At 34.8% G+C, this 14,732-nt stretch overlaps 1 protein-coding gene across 1 annotated transcript in view; it reads right to left on the bottom strand.

Annotated features, from left to right (window-relative positions):
• Positions 1-698: 698 nt before the first annotated feature.
• The window catches only part of LOC309810774 (cadherin-related family member 4-like), a gene marked incomplete at its 5' end in the record, with an annotated part of 129,552 nt that continues 115,518 nt past the window's right edge, over positions 699-14,732 (bottom strand). Inside the window, 3 exon segments of the mRNA XM_082632985.1 lie at positions 699-961; positions 963-984; positions 986-999. Of these exon segments, the coding sequence (XP_082489111.1) occupies positions 866-961; positions 963-984; positions 986-999 (132 nt within the window). The 3' untranslated portion in view covers positions 699-865.

Genomic DNA, 14,732 nt, shown 5'->3' with positions numbered 1-14,732 from the left:
GGACCGGGGCACGAACCCGTGTCCCCTGCATCGGCAGGTGGACTCTCAACCACTGCGCCACCAGGGAAGCCCCTGAGTGCCTATTTTTTAATCAAAATTAGCAGGGTACCAAAATAAATTATCTGCTTTGATATTAATCAAACAGCATTGAGCTTCTCAGTTAACACTCTGCATGCATGCACACACACACAATGTAATCTAAACAAATTTACAGTATTTCTCTTGTATATGAATGTGAAAATGATATCCTTAACCATTTTAATAAACTTCCCATAAGAAAATATAAGCTCCTTAGATGCTAAAGATATTTCAGATTGCTCTGCCATTTCCGCAGTGAGAAAAAAAAAAAAAACGATGAATATAGTAGATGGCATTGGAATACTTGGGAAGATGTTTCTATTTTAAAAAGATGCTATGTTGTAGCAATATAATTTGGTCATGCTCCTTTTGGTGGTAGCACATCTACACATCCCTTTATATGATACAGGAATTCAGATCAGAAATCTGTTATATAGAGGAAAATGGAAGCAGAACACTTTTAAACCCACTTATTACCTTTCTTATTTTACGGTTTTTAGCTTGAATCATTTGATTGATGGCTTAAGGAAAAGAGCATTATTTTTGGAACCAGAAGATCTTGGTTAATATGTTGTATCCAAGTCTAAAACAGTGATGCTATTATATATCTCTCAGCTTTGTTGTGATTATCAGCAAGGATAACATATGTAATACATAAAAGTAATAGGTGCTCAATATATTTTTCCCAATCTCTTCCCTCCATGACTTTCACCATGACCTCTTTAAGGAATTCTTGATAGACTTTATGAACAGTGAACAGATTCAAATAGAAGCAGTCATCCAAATCTTACTCTTTGAAGAGGCACCATGCAATAGCATAGAGACACGTCACAAAGAGAACTACCGTTAGAGTTGACACTGCAGGTATCCAGTTATCAGGGGCTCCAGTAATATGAAATATTTGTTGACAGAAGTAGTAATCTGAGAAATATAGTCAATATTAAGTATTAATAGCAGTGTAGTACACAAAAATGAAGAACAATATACACTGAATAGAGCATTTTGCACATTTTACTGTTTTTGTATTATTAAAATATGCTGATACTTACTTGAAAAATGAAAAACACAAACACAGCAAATTGCAAGGCGTAATAAACTAACACCTATTTCTACCGGAAAAAAACCAAATGTCTTTCTTTAAAACACCTGTCTTTGTTCATAATATTACCTCTGGCTAGAATTCTTTTTCCTGTCATGGAGAACTCCTGGTGAATCCTCCATCATTGCTTTTACAAGCCTGACTTCTGGGTAATAATTACTCTGCCTTGTTCATTTATCTACCGTAATATCTAGAATAATTTACTACATTTATTTCCTTTAATCATGACTCTTCTACTGGGAAATAAATTACTGTTACACGAGGACATTACTTGCTATATCTATATCAATATGGATTCTACAGAATTCCTGGCACAGAGAAGATACTAATGAATTTTGGCTAAATGACAGATTGAGTGAATCAGCAAGTTATTTACAGGGTAAAGTATTATGTACCTAACAACCTTAAAAAGTAGGTTATTGCCTTTTCTTGTTCCCTATCATAAAATCACAAAAAAGTTTTTTTTCTCAGATAAATTCCCATGAAATGTTACCATTTAACAAGCTAGTAATATAAAGTTTGATATCAATTTAAATTTAATTTCCCTGACTAAGCTCATGATATTCCCAGCAGATGGCAGCATAGGATAGGATAAATTTTATGAACATAGGCATTAGGCATGCCATTTTGTAAGGCAACATAAGTCAGGGGGCTGATTTCACAGAAATTAAAAAGGGAGAAAACAAGGATCCATCAACAGAGATGGTAACAGAAATAGCACTACTTATATATGTCAGGGAGAGGAATCCTGTTTATTTTGTTGAATGTTGGTAGTTGTTGAGATTAGGTATTAAATGATTAAACATTCTATTTTGTACTGCAACAATCTGGGCATGTCTGGACAAAGAAGTATCAAGAAACTACTTGGTTTTAGTAGTGTCAGTTGAAATACTGTGGCCAGTTTTCCCAATAAATAATATACTGTATTTCCAAGTGATAAACAGACCAAAAAGATAAGTTGGCTATGTCTTAATTACCTACCTCTATTTTCAGCTCATTAAGATAATATATTCCTACCAAACACATTAGGGAAGAATGCCACTAATATAAAAAAGAGATCCGAAGCATAAACCTGTTAAGTTAGCTAGCTTGCTTTCTTATTCTTTCTTTCTCCATCCCTCCCACCCTCCCTCTCTCTCTCTCTTTCCCTTTCTTTCTTTCTTTCTTTCTCTTTCTCCCTTTCTCCCTTCCTTCCTTCCCTCCCTTTCTTTCTTTCTCTTTCTCCTTTTCTTCCCTTTCTCCATCCCTCCCTCCCTCCTTCCTTCCTTCCTTCCTTCCTTCCTTTCTTTCTTTCTTTCTCTCTCTCTCTCTCTCTCAAAAATATTTATTGAACACTTACTATATCCCAATTAGTGTGCATCAGAATTGCCATACAAAGGAAATAGAAAACCTTAAACCTGAAAAGGGTAGGACTAGCATTTATTTAATAACCACACTATGCCATGATTGATGGCCTTTTAGCAATATTATTTCAGTTTCCCCTAATGCCAATCCTGAAAGAAAGGTGTTTGCTGTTTCCAATTTACAAAGGAAAATTGAGGCCCTTGAAGGTTTTTGTATGGTACCTAAAGTTCCACAGTAACTAAGTGGCAGAACTGGTGTTCTTGTCTAGATTTGTATGTTTCTAAAGACCATGTTCTTTCTAGTAGACAGTGCTACCTCCCAAGAAAATGAGAACATTGTGAGAGTTTTGAGAAAAAATTCAATTCCTGTATCATATAAAAGTAATTACAGATTTTTTTCTCCCCCAGGAAAATTCAGCAGTATAGATCCAATTAAAGGTATTTGAAAAATCTTAGAGGTTAGATGAAAGAATCATCTTTACTTCCTGTACTTAGTTTGCCTGACTAACAAGGGTGGATTTCCCAATTTCTTTATTCTGTTTTTTTCCCCTCCCTCTCTCATGCATGCACATCAAAGATGAAGCTTTTATAAAAAAAATAAAGTGGCATTTAAAAAAAATTTAAAGTATAAGACAAGCTGGGGGCCTCCCTGGTGGCGCAGTGGTTGAGAGTCCGCCTGCCGATGCAGGGGATACGGGTTCGTGCCCCGGTCTGGGAGGATCCCATATGCCGCGGAGCGGCTGGGCCCGTGAGCCATGGCTGCTGGGCCTGCGCATCCGGAGCCTGTGCTCCGCAACGGGAGAGGCCACAACAGTGAGAGGCCCGCATACCGCAAAAAGAAAAAAAAAAAAAAAGACAAGCTGGGTTATTACTCCTTTTCAGGGATTATGTAAAAATGACAAAATCTTTTTATAGGGATTAAATATACTATTACTTGATTGTATTTATATAACATGTTTACTACAAGATCTTTCATGTCTCTTGTTTCTTTTGATCCTTGCCACATCCTTTGTACAATACATATAGCTATTCTAATCCCTTTAGTAATCCTTTTACACACAGTAAATATTTAAAGATGTATTATGTGAAGACTTGGCTCTCTCAATTATATATTCTGTTAATTGGTGATTATATTATATATATTCTGTTATTGGTGATTCAAAACAAACAAACAAACAAAAGAAACGAGTTTGGGGCTTAAAATTTGATACAGCTAGGCTTCCATAGCTTACTACATTATCACGTTCTGTTTTATTTTTTTTTAACTTTTTGGAGTCTCCAGCACTAATAATCATGAGGACAAGGACATTCACTCCAGCTTTACTTTTTTTTTTTTTTTTTTTTTTTTTTTTTTGGCGATACGCGAGCCTCTCACTGTTGTGGCCTCTCCCATTACGGAGCACAGGCTCTGGACGCGCAGGCTTAGCGGCCATGGCTCACGGGCCCAGCTGCTCCGCGGCATGTGGGATCTTCCCAGATCGGAGCACGAACCCGTGTCCCCTGCATCGGCAGGTGGACTCTCAACCACTACGTCACCAGGGAAGCCCCAGCTTTACTTTTGCGATAGCAACTTAACTGGTCTTGCTGTCCCTATCTTCTCCTCTTTCCCCTTCTGTCCTTTACACTACTAGTATAGTTTTAATCCTGAAACTATTCATTTGCACTTCTTAGAAATCTAAATTGGCTTTGCGTTGTCTATAAAACAAAGTCCAAAATCCATAGCATTGACTCTGGACCTATATCAATCTACTTAACATCTACCTTTCTGAGCTTACTTCTGGCCAACCCTCCTCACATATTCTAGACCTACTTGGTACTTCTTTCAGGAGCAGGCGCTATACTCTCACAACCTGTATTCCTCAATTTCTACCAATTCTAAATATCTTTGCTTCTCGTTCTGCCCATAAAGGCCTGTATAAATTTCAGATATTTCTCCTTGGAACTCTGCATATTCTCCAAGCCAGAATTTGTGGCATTGTCTGTTTTACCATACATGTATTTACTCTTCCTTTTAAGCACTTGTCATAATGACTTGTCATTTGATTAACTGGAAATAAATCTAAATGCTTACTGTGACTTATAAGTCTTTCCATGATATGACCTCTGCCAGTCTCTTCACTGCATTTCATGCTTTTCTCTGACTCATCACACTGGTCAGAAGATTGCTCAAATCTCAACCATTTCTCTATATTTCTGCCAGTCTTCCACTTACTAGGTCTTGGATTTGGGGGAAAGTTATTTAAACACCAGAAATCTCAGTTTTCTCCTTTGTAATATGGAGAGAAGTAGCTGAAACTTTGAATTTGATTAAATCATATAACGTTTTTTGTTTAACCATATGAAAATATTACATATAGATAGACATACATTTCTATAAACTTATAAAAATAAATTTAATGACTAGGTAGGAAGTTTTCTTAATATATTAATTGCACTATTTTCTCATAAGAAAAATTATTAAAATTTGATTTAATTGTGGTATCCTAAAATTTCTGGAAATCATTTTAGATCATGTATATAGTACTGTACAAGGTATTCTCTTTTTATATTTACATATTAAATATAGGTTGAAACTTTTTTTATTGCTGTGGGCTTCCTTAATCAGAAACTATGAAGATAGTCTTATAGTTGAACAGTTACTCCTCTCTGTCACAAACATGAGGAGTGAAGAAAAACATAATTAAGGATTGACAGGACACTGGACTATGTATGTCATCAGACATTTATCTCACCATTAGGTATATCACCAGTGAAAACAAAAGAATTTCCCATCTGTTATTTGGTCATGTACTAAGCTTCTTACAGCTGTGTGCAGTTAATTTGGTTTGATTCATAACCTTAATAACTTAACTTGTTATATATTACAGAAAAGACAATAACAATATTCTTCCCTGTCATGAAATCTTTCATCAGTGGGTACTAGAGTCACAGCAGATGTGCAAGGCTGTAACCTAGTAAAGTACAATTTATATATTTCTGCTGACTTTAAAATTATTTCACTTAACTCTCATCAAAGAAGAGTTTTTAAAATTTTGCCATTAAGAAATTCTGATTCAAGTTTATACAATAGTCACTGCTCATGCTGTGCCTCAATACTTCAAGTCAAATATAGACCAGAATTCAAAAGAAAGTAAGTAATTTTTAGCGGCCAAACACTGATAATTTAAGGAGAAATGCTGTTTTTTTCCCAATTACCAAAAAATTACAATAAAAGTTAATAAACACTATCAAAAATGATTTTTGAAATATTAGTATTATAAAGAAAAACATGAAAATTTTTCTTTTTCCTTAGTGGGAACTGCAAATGAGAAGTACAGAGGAGGAAAACTGATTTTCCCTCTACCCTTCTAGGTTCTTAGCTGAGACACCCCTGTAATAAAAGATAGGTTAACAGAAAAACAAACAGAAGTTTAATAACATGTATACCTCCTGTATACATGGGAGATACCCAGGAAAACTGAGTAACTCTCTGAAATGGCCCAAGCCACCACCTTAAATACCATCTTCAGCTAAAGACAAAAGAAGATGTTGGGAGTAGGGAAGCCAGTTATGGGAAGCTTTCCAGAAAGGCACAGTAAACAAGGGTAAGGTTGTTATGCACAGTTAGGTCCTTGCCTTATCCATTGACAAGTTTCTAGATATTTGGTCATCCTCTTCTCGGTACAGAGAGGGAGACAAATGGAGATTTCTCTTATAGATGTGAATGTCTCTTACAAAAACATTCTGTTCTGTTTTCAGAGCTTTCCCTGTGTCTGTTATTTCTTAAAAATAATCAGGCTAAAATAATTCTTATGCTAAAGAGGCTTATTTTGGGGTGACATATTCTAATCCCCTTCAAGAGGTTTGATAACCATATCTCCCGTCACTTAGGACTAATGTTTTCACACATCTTTTTCTGTGTTTTCAGCCAATTAATAAATATTTATAAGATAACTAATACAATGCTACTACTTATTAATCAATCAGTGACAATTATCAACCACTACTACTGTGTCATTATTCCTTCATACTACAAAAAGACAAAGAACAACAAGAGAAATTTAGTTCAGGGATGGGATACATTGAGTGATTATAAAAATACCACAATGAGCTCCACTTCCAAGACATATAAGGCAGAATGGCTGTTAAAACACAGCTCACAGCAAGTACTGTATTTCCCTAATTTCTGCTGTAATTTTGATGTATATGAAAGGTAAAGACTAGACTAGGGGTCAGCAGAAAGTACCAGTGGCTTCCATGGATACTCTGACCTATTAAAAAATATAGCTATAATACTATATTATTCTTTAAAATGAGAGGTGAGAAAATAAATGCTTTTTCATTTTTTGGTTGCTAAATTTTTGCTTATCATACATATGTATTTCCTAATCCTTCTAAAATCTTTTCCTACCCACTTTAAATTTCCTCTACCTTCCTAAATCTGCTAAGGAATAAGATGAACAGATCCAGTAGTGTACTGGTAAACTAACTCTTATAAAGAAAATAGGAAGGAAGGAAAGGGAAGAAGGTAAGGAAGGAAGCGAGGGAAGGAGAGATAGAGAGAAAGAGAGGAAGGAAGAAAGAAAGAAAGAAAGAAAGGAAGGAAGAAGAAAGAGAAAGAAAAAATGAGGGAAAGAAAGAAAGAAAGAGAGGAAGAGAGAAACAGAAATAGAGAAAGGAAGAAAAGATAGATCCTGGTATATAACATTTACCAATTTTTCACCGTTAATATTCCCACTATGACTGATTTCAAGCTCGCTTAAAACCAGAGTACAGAATTTCTAAATATTTAACAATAGGCTGTCATTAGCTTAAATGAGCCAACTCCAGCACATCACTGTTTCAAATTATCTCTGAAAACAAAGTTTCAGACATCTTTGCTAGTCAATTATCTTATGAGGTACATGCTACTAAAGGATTGGTCTTTGATGAGTCAAAATCAGCCTTGGGGAAGTAATATGCATTTGCAGTGAGCACAACCATGTAGAAACATGTAAGGTTATAAAGATGTAACCTCATCTCTAAGCATATGTCTCTAAGCAACCATAATATCCTTAGGTTTAATCTTTAAAATTCACATTAAGTGAAAGAAACTGAATAATTCTAACTTTCTCACTCCATGCATCTAATGCCTTTTTTCAATTCTTCTTTGGTGGATTAAAAATCTTTTCATTATACTGATACACATCATGAAACATGGATGGGTTACCAGGATGAATTGATTGATGGAAAGACTGGAGGAGCAAGAAGAACTACAATCCTGCAGTCTGTGGAACGAAAACCAGATTCTCAGAAAGACAGACAAAATGAAAAGGCAGAGGACTAAGTACCAGATAAAGGAACAAGATAAAACCCCAGAAAAACAATGAAATGAAGTGGAGATAGGCAATCCTCCAGAAAAAGAATTCAGAATGATAGTGAAGATGATCCAAGATCTCAGAAAAAGAATGGAGGCAAAGATTGAGAAGATGCAAGAAATGCTTAACAAAGACCTAGAAGAATTAAAGAACAGACAAACAGAGATGAATAATAAAATAACTGAAATGAAAACTGCTCTTGAAAGAACCAATAGCAGAATAACTAAGGCAGAAGAACAGATAAGTGACCCGGAAGACAGAATGGTGGAATTCACTGCTGTGGAACAGAACAAAGTAAAAAGAATGAAAAGAAATGAAGACAACCTAAGAGACCTGTGAGACAACATTAAATGCACCAACATTCAAATTGTAGGGGTCCCAGAAGGAGAAGAGAGACAGAAAGGACCCAAGAAAATATTTGAAAATATTATAGTTGAAAACTTCCCTAACATGAGAAATGAAATAGCCTCCTCAAGTCCAGGAAGCACAGAGAGATCTAGGCAGGATAAACCCAAAGAGAAACACACTAAGACACATAATAATCAAATTGACAAAAATTAAAGACAAAGAAAAATTATTAAAACCAACAAGGGAAAAACAACAAATAACATACAAGGGAACTCCCATAAAGTTAACAGCTGATTTCTGAGCAGAAACTTTACAAGCCAGAAGGGAGTGGCTTGATATATTTAAAGTGATGAAAGGGAAGAACCAACAACCAAGATTAGCCTACCTGGCAAGGATCTCATTAAGATTCGACAGAGAAATCAAAAGCTTTACAGGCAAGCAAAAGCTAAGAGAATTCAGCACCACCAAACCAGCTCTACAACAAATGCTAAAGAAACTTCTGTAAGTGGGAAACACAAGAGAAGAAAAAGACCTAAAAAAACAAACCCAAAACAATTAAGAAAATGGTAATAGGAACATACATATTGATACTTACCTTAAATGTGAATGGATTAAATGCACCAACCAAAGGACATAGGCTCACTGAATGGATACAAAAAAAAAAAAAAAAGACCCGTATATATGCTGTCTACAAGAGACCCACTTCAGACCTAGGTACACACACAGGCTGAAAGTGAAAAAGATATTCCATGCAAATGGAAATCAAAAGAAAGCTGGAGTAGCAATATGCATATCAGACAAAATAGACTTTAAACTAAATAATGTTACAAGAGAAAAGGAACGACACTACGTAATGATCAACAAATTAAGAAGAAGATATAAAACTTATAAATGTATATGGACCCAATATAGGAACACCTCAATACATAAGGAAAATGCTAACAGCTATAAAGAGGAAAATGAGAGTAACACAAAAATAGTGGGGGACTTTAACACCTCACTTACACGAATGGACGGATAAACCAGAGAGAAAATTAATAAGGAAACACAGCTTTAAATGACACAATAGACCTGATAGATTTAATTGATATTTATAGGACATTCCATCTGAAAACAGCAGATTACACTTTCTTCTCAAGTGCACTCGGAACATTCTCCAGGATAGATCACATCTTGGGTCACAAATCAAGCCTCATTAAATTTAAGAAAATTGAAATCATATCAAGCATCTTTTCCGACCACAATGCTATGAGATTAGAAATCAATTACATGGAAAAAAAACATAAAAAACACAAACACATGGAGGCTAAACAATATGTTACTAAATAACCAAGAGATCACTGAAGAAATCAAAGAGGAAGTCAAAAAATACCTAGAGATAAATGACAATGAAAACACGATGATCCAAAACCTATGGGATGCAGCAAAAGCAGTTCTAAGAGGGAAGTTTATAGCTATACAAGCCTAACTCAAGAAACAAGAAAAAACTCAAATAAACAATCTAATGTTACACCTAAAGGAACTAGAGAAAGAAGAACAAGCAAAACCCAAAGTTAGCAGAAGGAAAGAAATCATAAAGATCAGAGCAGAAATAAATGAAATAGAAACAAAGAAAACAATAGCAAAGATCAATAAAACTAAAAGCTGGTTCTTTGAGAAGATAAACAAAATTGATAAACCATTAGCCAGACTCATCAAGAAAAAGAGGGAGAGGACTCAAATCAATAAAATTAGAAATGAAAAAGCAGAAGTTACAACAGACACTGCAGAAATACAAAGCATCCTAAAAGACTACTACATGCAACTCTATGCCAATAAAACGGACAACCTGGAAGAAATGGACAAATTCTTAGAAAGGTATAAGCTTCCAAGACTGAAGCAGGAAGAAATAGAAAATATGAACAGACCAATCACAAATAATGAAATTGAAACTGTGACTAAAAATCTTCCAACAAACAAAAGTCCAGGACCAGATGGCTTGACAGGTGAATTCTATCAAACATTTAGAGAAGAACTAACACCCATCCTTCTCAGACTCTTCCAAAAAATTGCAGAGGAAGGAAAACTCCCAAACTCATTCTATGAGGCCACCATCACCCTGATACCAAAACCAGACAAAGACACTACAAAAAAAGAAAATTACAGACCAATATCACTGATGAATATAAATGCACAAATCCTCAAGAAAATACTAGCAAACAGAATCCAACAGCACATTAAAAGGATCATGAACAATGATCAAGTGGGATTTATCCCAGGGATGCAAGGATTCTTCAATATATGCAAATCAATCAATGTGATACACCATATTTACAAATTGAAAAATAAAAACCATATGATCATCTCAATAGATGCAGACAAAGCTTTTGACAAAATTCAACACCTATTTATGATAAAACTCTCCAGAAAGTGTACATAGAGGGAACCTACCTAAACATAATAAAGACCATATACGGCAAACTCACAGCAAACATCATTCTCAATGGTGAAAAACTCAAAGCAATTCCCCTAAGATCAGGTAAAAGACAAGGATGTCCAGACTTGCCACTATTATTCAACACAATTTTGGAAGTCCTAGCCATGGCAAGCAGAGAGGAAAAAGAAATAAAAGGAATAAAAATTGGAAAAGAAGTAAAACTGTCACTGTTTGCAGATAGCATGATACTATACATAGAGAATCCTAAAGATGCCACCAGAAAACTACTAGAGCTAATCAATGAATTTGTTAAACTTGCAGGATACCAAATTAATGCACAGAAATCTCTTGCATTCCTATACACTAACAACAAAAGATCAGAAAGAGAAATTAAGGAAACAATCCCATTCACCATTGCAGCAAAAATAATAAAATACTTAGGAATAAACCTACCTAAGCAGGTAAAAGACCTGTACTCAGAAAGCTATCAGACACTGATGAAAGAATTCAAAGATGACACAAACAGATGGAGAGATATACCATGTTCTTGGATTGGAAAGAATCAATATTGTGAAAATGACTGTACTACCCAAAGCAATCTACAGATTCCATGCAATCCCTATCAAATTACCAATGGCATTTTTTGTAGAACTAGAACAAAAAAAATCTTAAAATTTGTATGGAGACACCAAACACCCCAAATCGCCAAAGCAATCTTGAAAAACAAACAAACAAACAAACAAACAAACAAAACGGAGCTGGGGGAATCAGACTCCTGGGCTTCGGACTATACTACAAAGCTATAGTAATCAAGACAATATGGTACTGGCACAAAACCAAAAATATAGATCAGTGGAACAGGATAGAAAGCCCAGAGATAAACCCACGTAGCTATGGTCACCTTATCTTTGATAAAGGAGGCAAGAATATACAATGGGGAAAAGACAGACTCTTCAATAAGTGGTGCTGGCAAACTGGACAGCCACATGTAAAAGAATGAAATTAGAATAATTCCTAACAACATACACAAAAATAAACTCAAAATGGATTAGAAACCTAAATGTAAGACCAGACACTATAAAACTCTTTGAGGAAAACATAAGCAGAACACTCTATGACATCAAACACAGCAAGATCCTTTATGACCCACCTCCTAGAGAAATGGAAATAAAAACATAAATAAGCAAATGGGACCTAATGAAACTTAAAAGCTTTTGCACAGCAAAGGAAACCATAAACAAGACCAAAAGACAACCCTCAGAATGGGAGAAAATATTTGCAAACTAATCAACAGACAAAGGATTAATCTCCAAAATATATAAACAGCTCATGCAGCTCCATATTAAAAAAACAAGCAGCCCTATCCAAAAATGGGCAAAAGACCTAAATAGACATTTCTTCAAAGAAGACATACAGATGGCCAAGAGGTACATGAAAAGCTGCCCAACATCACTAATTATTGGAGAAATGCAAATCAAAACTACAATTAGGTATCATCTCACACCAGTTAGAATGGGGATCATCAAAAAATCTACAAACAACAAAGGCTGGAGATGGTGTGGAAAAATGGGAACCTTCTTGCACTGTTGGAGGGAATGTAAATTGGTACAGCCACTATGGAGAACAGTATGGAGGTTCCTTAAAAAACTAAAAACAGAATTACCATATTGACCCAGCAATCCCACTGCTGGGCATATACCCAGAGACAACCATAATTCAAAAGGACACATGCACCACAATGTTCATTGCAACACCATTTACAATAGTCAGGTCATGGAAGCAACGTAAATGCCCATTGACAGATGAATGAATAAGAAAGATGTGGTATGTATATATAATGGAATATTACTCAGCCATAAAAAGGAACGAAATTGGGTCATTTGTATAGATGTGGATGGACCTAGAGCCTGTCATACAGAGTCTGACATAGTAATGCCTGTATGTGGAATCTAGAAAAATAGTAGAGATGAACCAGTTTGCATGGCAGAAATAGAGATCCAGATGTAGAGAATAAATGTATGGACACCAAAGGGGGACAGTGGGGGGGTGAGGGTGGTTGTGGCTGGGATGAATTGGAAAATAAAAAACAAAAAAAAATTTTTAAAAGACTGCATAGTTACTTATCGAGACTTCATCCTTTCTACTCTTTTACCGTGTACTGTTTATGTTGAAATCAGAGTTAAAAAGCATAGTTATAAATTAGTGTGATTTAAGGTTTTTACTATCTTCTATATTTTGAAAATTGATATTAATTCTGTGCTTTTTATTATGGAGTCAGTTTGCTGCATGCAGATAGTTTCAGGAATTTTGATTCATAATTCTTTGGGGATTATATTTGCAGGAAATGGTGTCTAGCCAGTTACATCATTGTCTCTTTAGCCAATCTAGAATTAAATTGGACAAGTTTAATTCATTTCATGAAGCATGACTTAGTTTCTTTCTTATCCTCTACCTGCCCTAAGAGGGACCTCTGAACAGGCAGGTATGGGTTCAAAGACAAAGGTTAATCAGGGGACAGTTGATACCAGTTCTGTTTATTTTACTTTGTTTAAGGTTAAGCTTTATTTATTATTAGCTTCTTTGACTTCTTTATACATTTAAGATAAAAAGGTTTCTTCCTATTTTTCCTTCTAAGCTTCAAGATATTATTTTACTTATTTTAATGTCTAAAGGGATATGCCAAGTATTAACATACTTAAAGAATATCTTATGTAAAATTTTCTCTATAGTTATTTTAGTGACTTGTGTTTTCTTTGTTTATAATACTGGAAATATATTTTGCTTACGAAGCTTTTTTTTTTTTTTTTTTTTTTTTTACAAATTGAGAAGCAGTAATAAGCCCTTGTTTTCAGTCAGAATTTCTTAACTGGGTTCCATGGATGAGTTTTACAAGCCTCTAAAGTTGAATGTAAAAGTGTATGTACGTATACATGTGTACATTGTTCTAGAGAGAGAGACCATAACTTTCATCAGACTTGCAACAGGTCATGAGTCACCTCTCCCCCAATTAAGAACTTTCACGTACTTTTTGTATAATGTGTGGCATTGGTTCTTTTACTTGCCAAGTACCATACTTGGCATCATAAAAGATGCAAAGGTCTTTATTGAATGCCTTCCCTAGATTACAATTTGTGAGATGCCCTATATTTTTTCAACAGCCTCGAAGAGTTGTTATTGTTGTTGTTGTTAAAAAATAGTCTGCATTTACAGTGAATTTCATGCTGAAGATATTTCTTGCAATATTTGTTGTATGGTTGAATTCATTTTTAATTACTTTGAGCTTTTTATTTTTAGACCTTAATTTTGTTATAACTCGGACACACATTGTTAGCAATTTGGCTTTAAGAATGTTCTATTTTTGTAATGAGATTTTGTTGTTTTATCTCAGAAGCAGATAAAATTCTGGCAGTATATTCTAACTATTTAGAAATGTTTTTAAGTTTTCATATCTTATTCAGCATTCTAAATTGAAAGATCTGCCTTATGATTAAAAAAAACTACAATCTAATAATAGTGGCTAAATCCTAAGAGAAATTCTATTTCCCATGATATATCGTAACACAAAAATTTCAGCTACAGTAATGGTGAATTCTATTGTTTGTGTATATTTCAGATGGAGCACTTTATCTTCACACATAGTACCATTGCCTTATTTTAGAGCTAAACTCTCTTATCTGGATGAAAGTAGGATCCTAATTGGCTTCATGGTCACTGCTTTCTCCATTCACCAATCTTACCTTTGTGTTTTCTCCACACATATTCTAAAATCACTCACACTTACCAGACATATCGGATCCTATCACCCTTCTCTTGTAATTCCTCTTTAGATCCTCCTTGACTGGAAGATGAAGTTAATATTCCTTAGGATGGTACACATAGATCTTCACACTTTTGCCCTAATAGCCCACTGTTTTTCTGACCCTGAGTCTATATTATTTAAGCCATTTCAAGTTGGATATTCTATTATTTATAGCTAGAAAGTTTTTCTCTGGCTTATTCAACTTTGTTCTCCAACAACTAGCACAAGGCTTGACTATGAAGTTGATAAATAGATATCTGGAGACATAGGTGATCTTTTCTGGGTAATTTTTTAACACACTCAAATATAAGTA

Source organism: Mesoplodon mirus (genome assembly GCF_964341445.2).
Source record: "Mesoplodon mirus genome assembly, chromosome: 9".
In the NCBI taxonomy this organism is placed as follows: domain Eukaryota; kingdom Metazoa; phylum Chordata; class Mammalia; order Artiodactyla; family Ziphiidae; genus Mesoplodon; species Mesoplodon mirus.
This window is presented reverse-complemented; position numbering and strand designations above follow the sequence as displayed.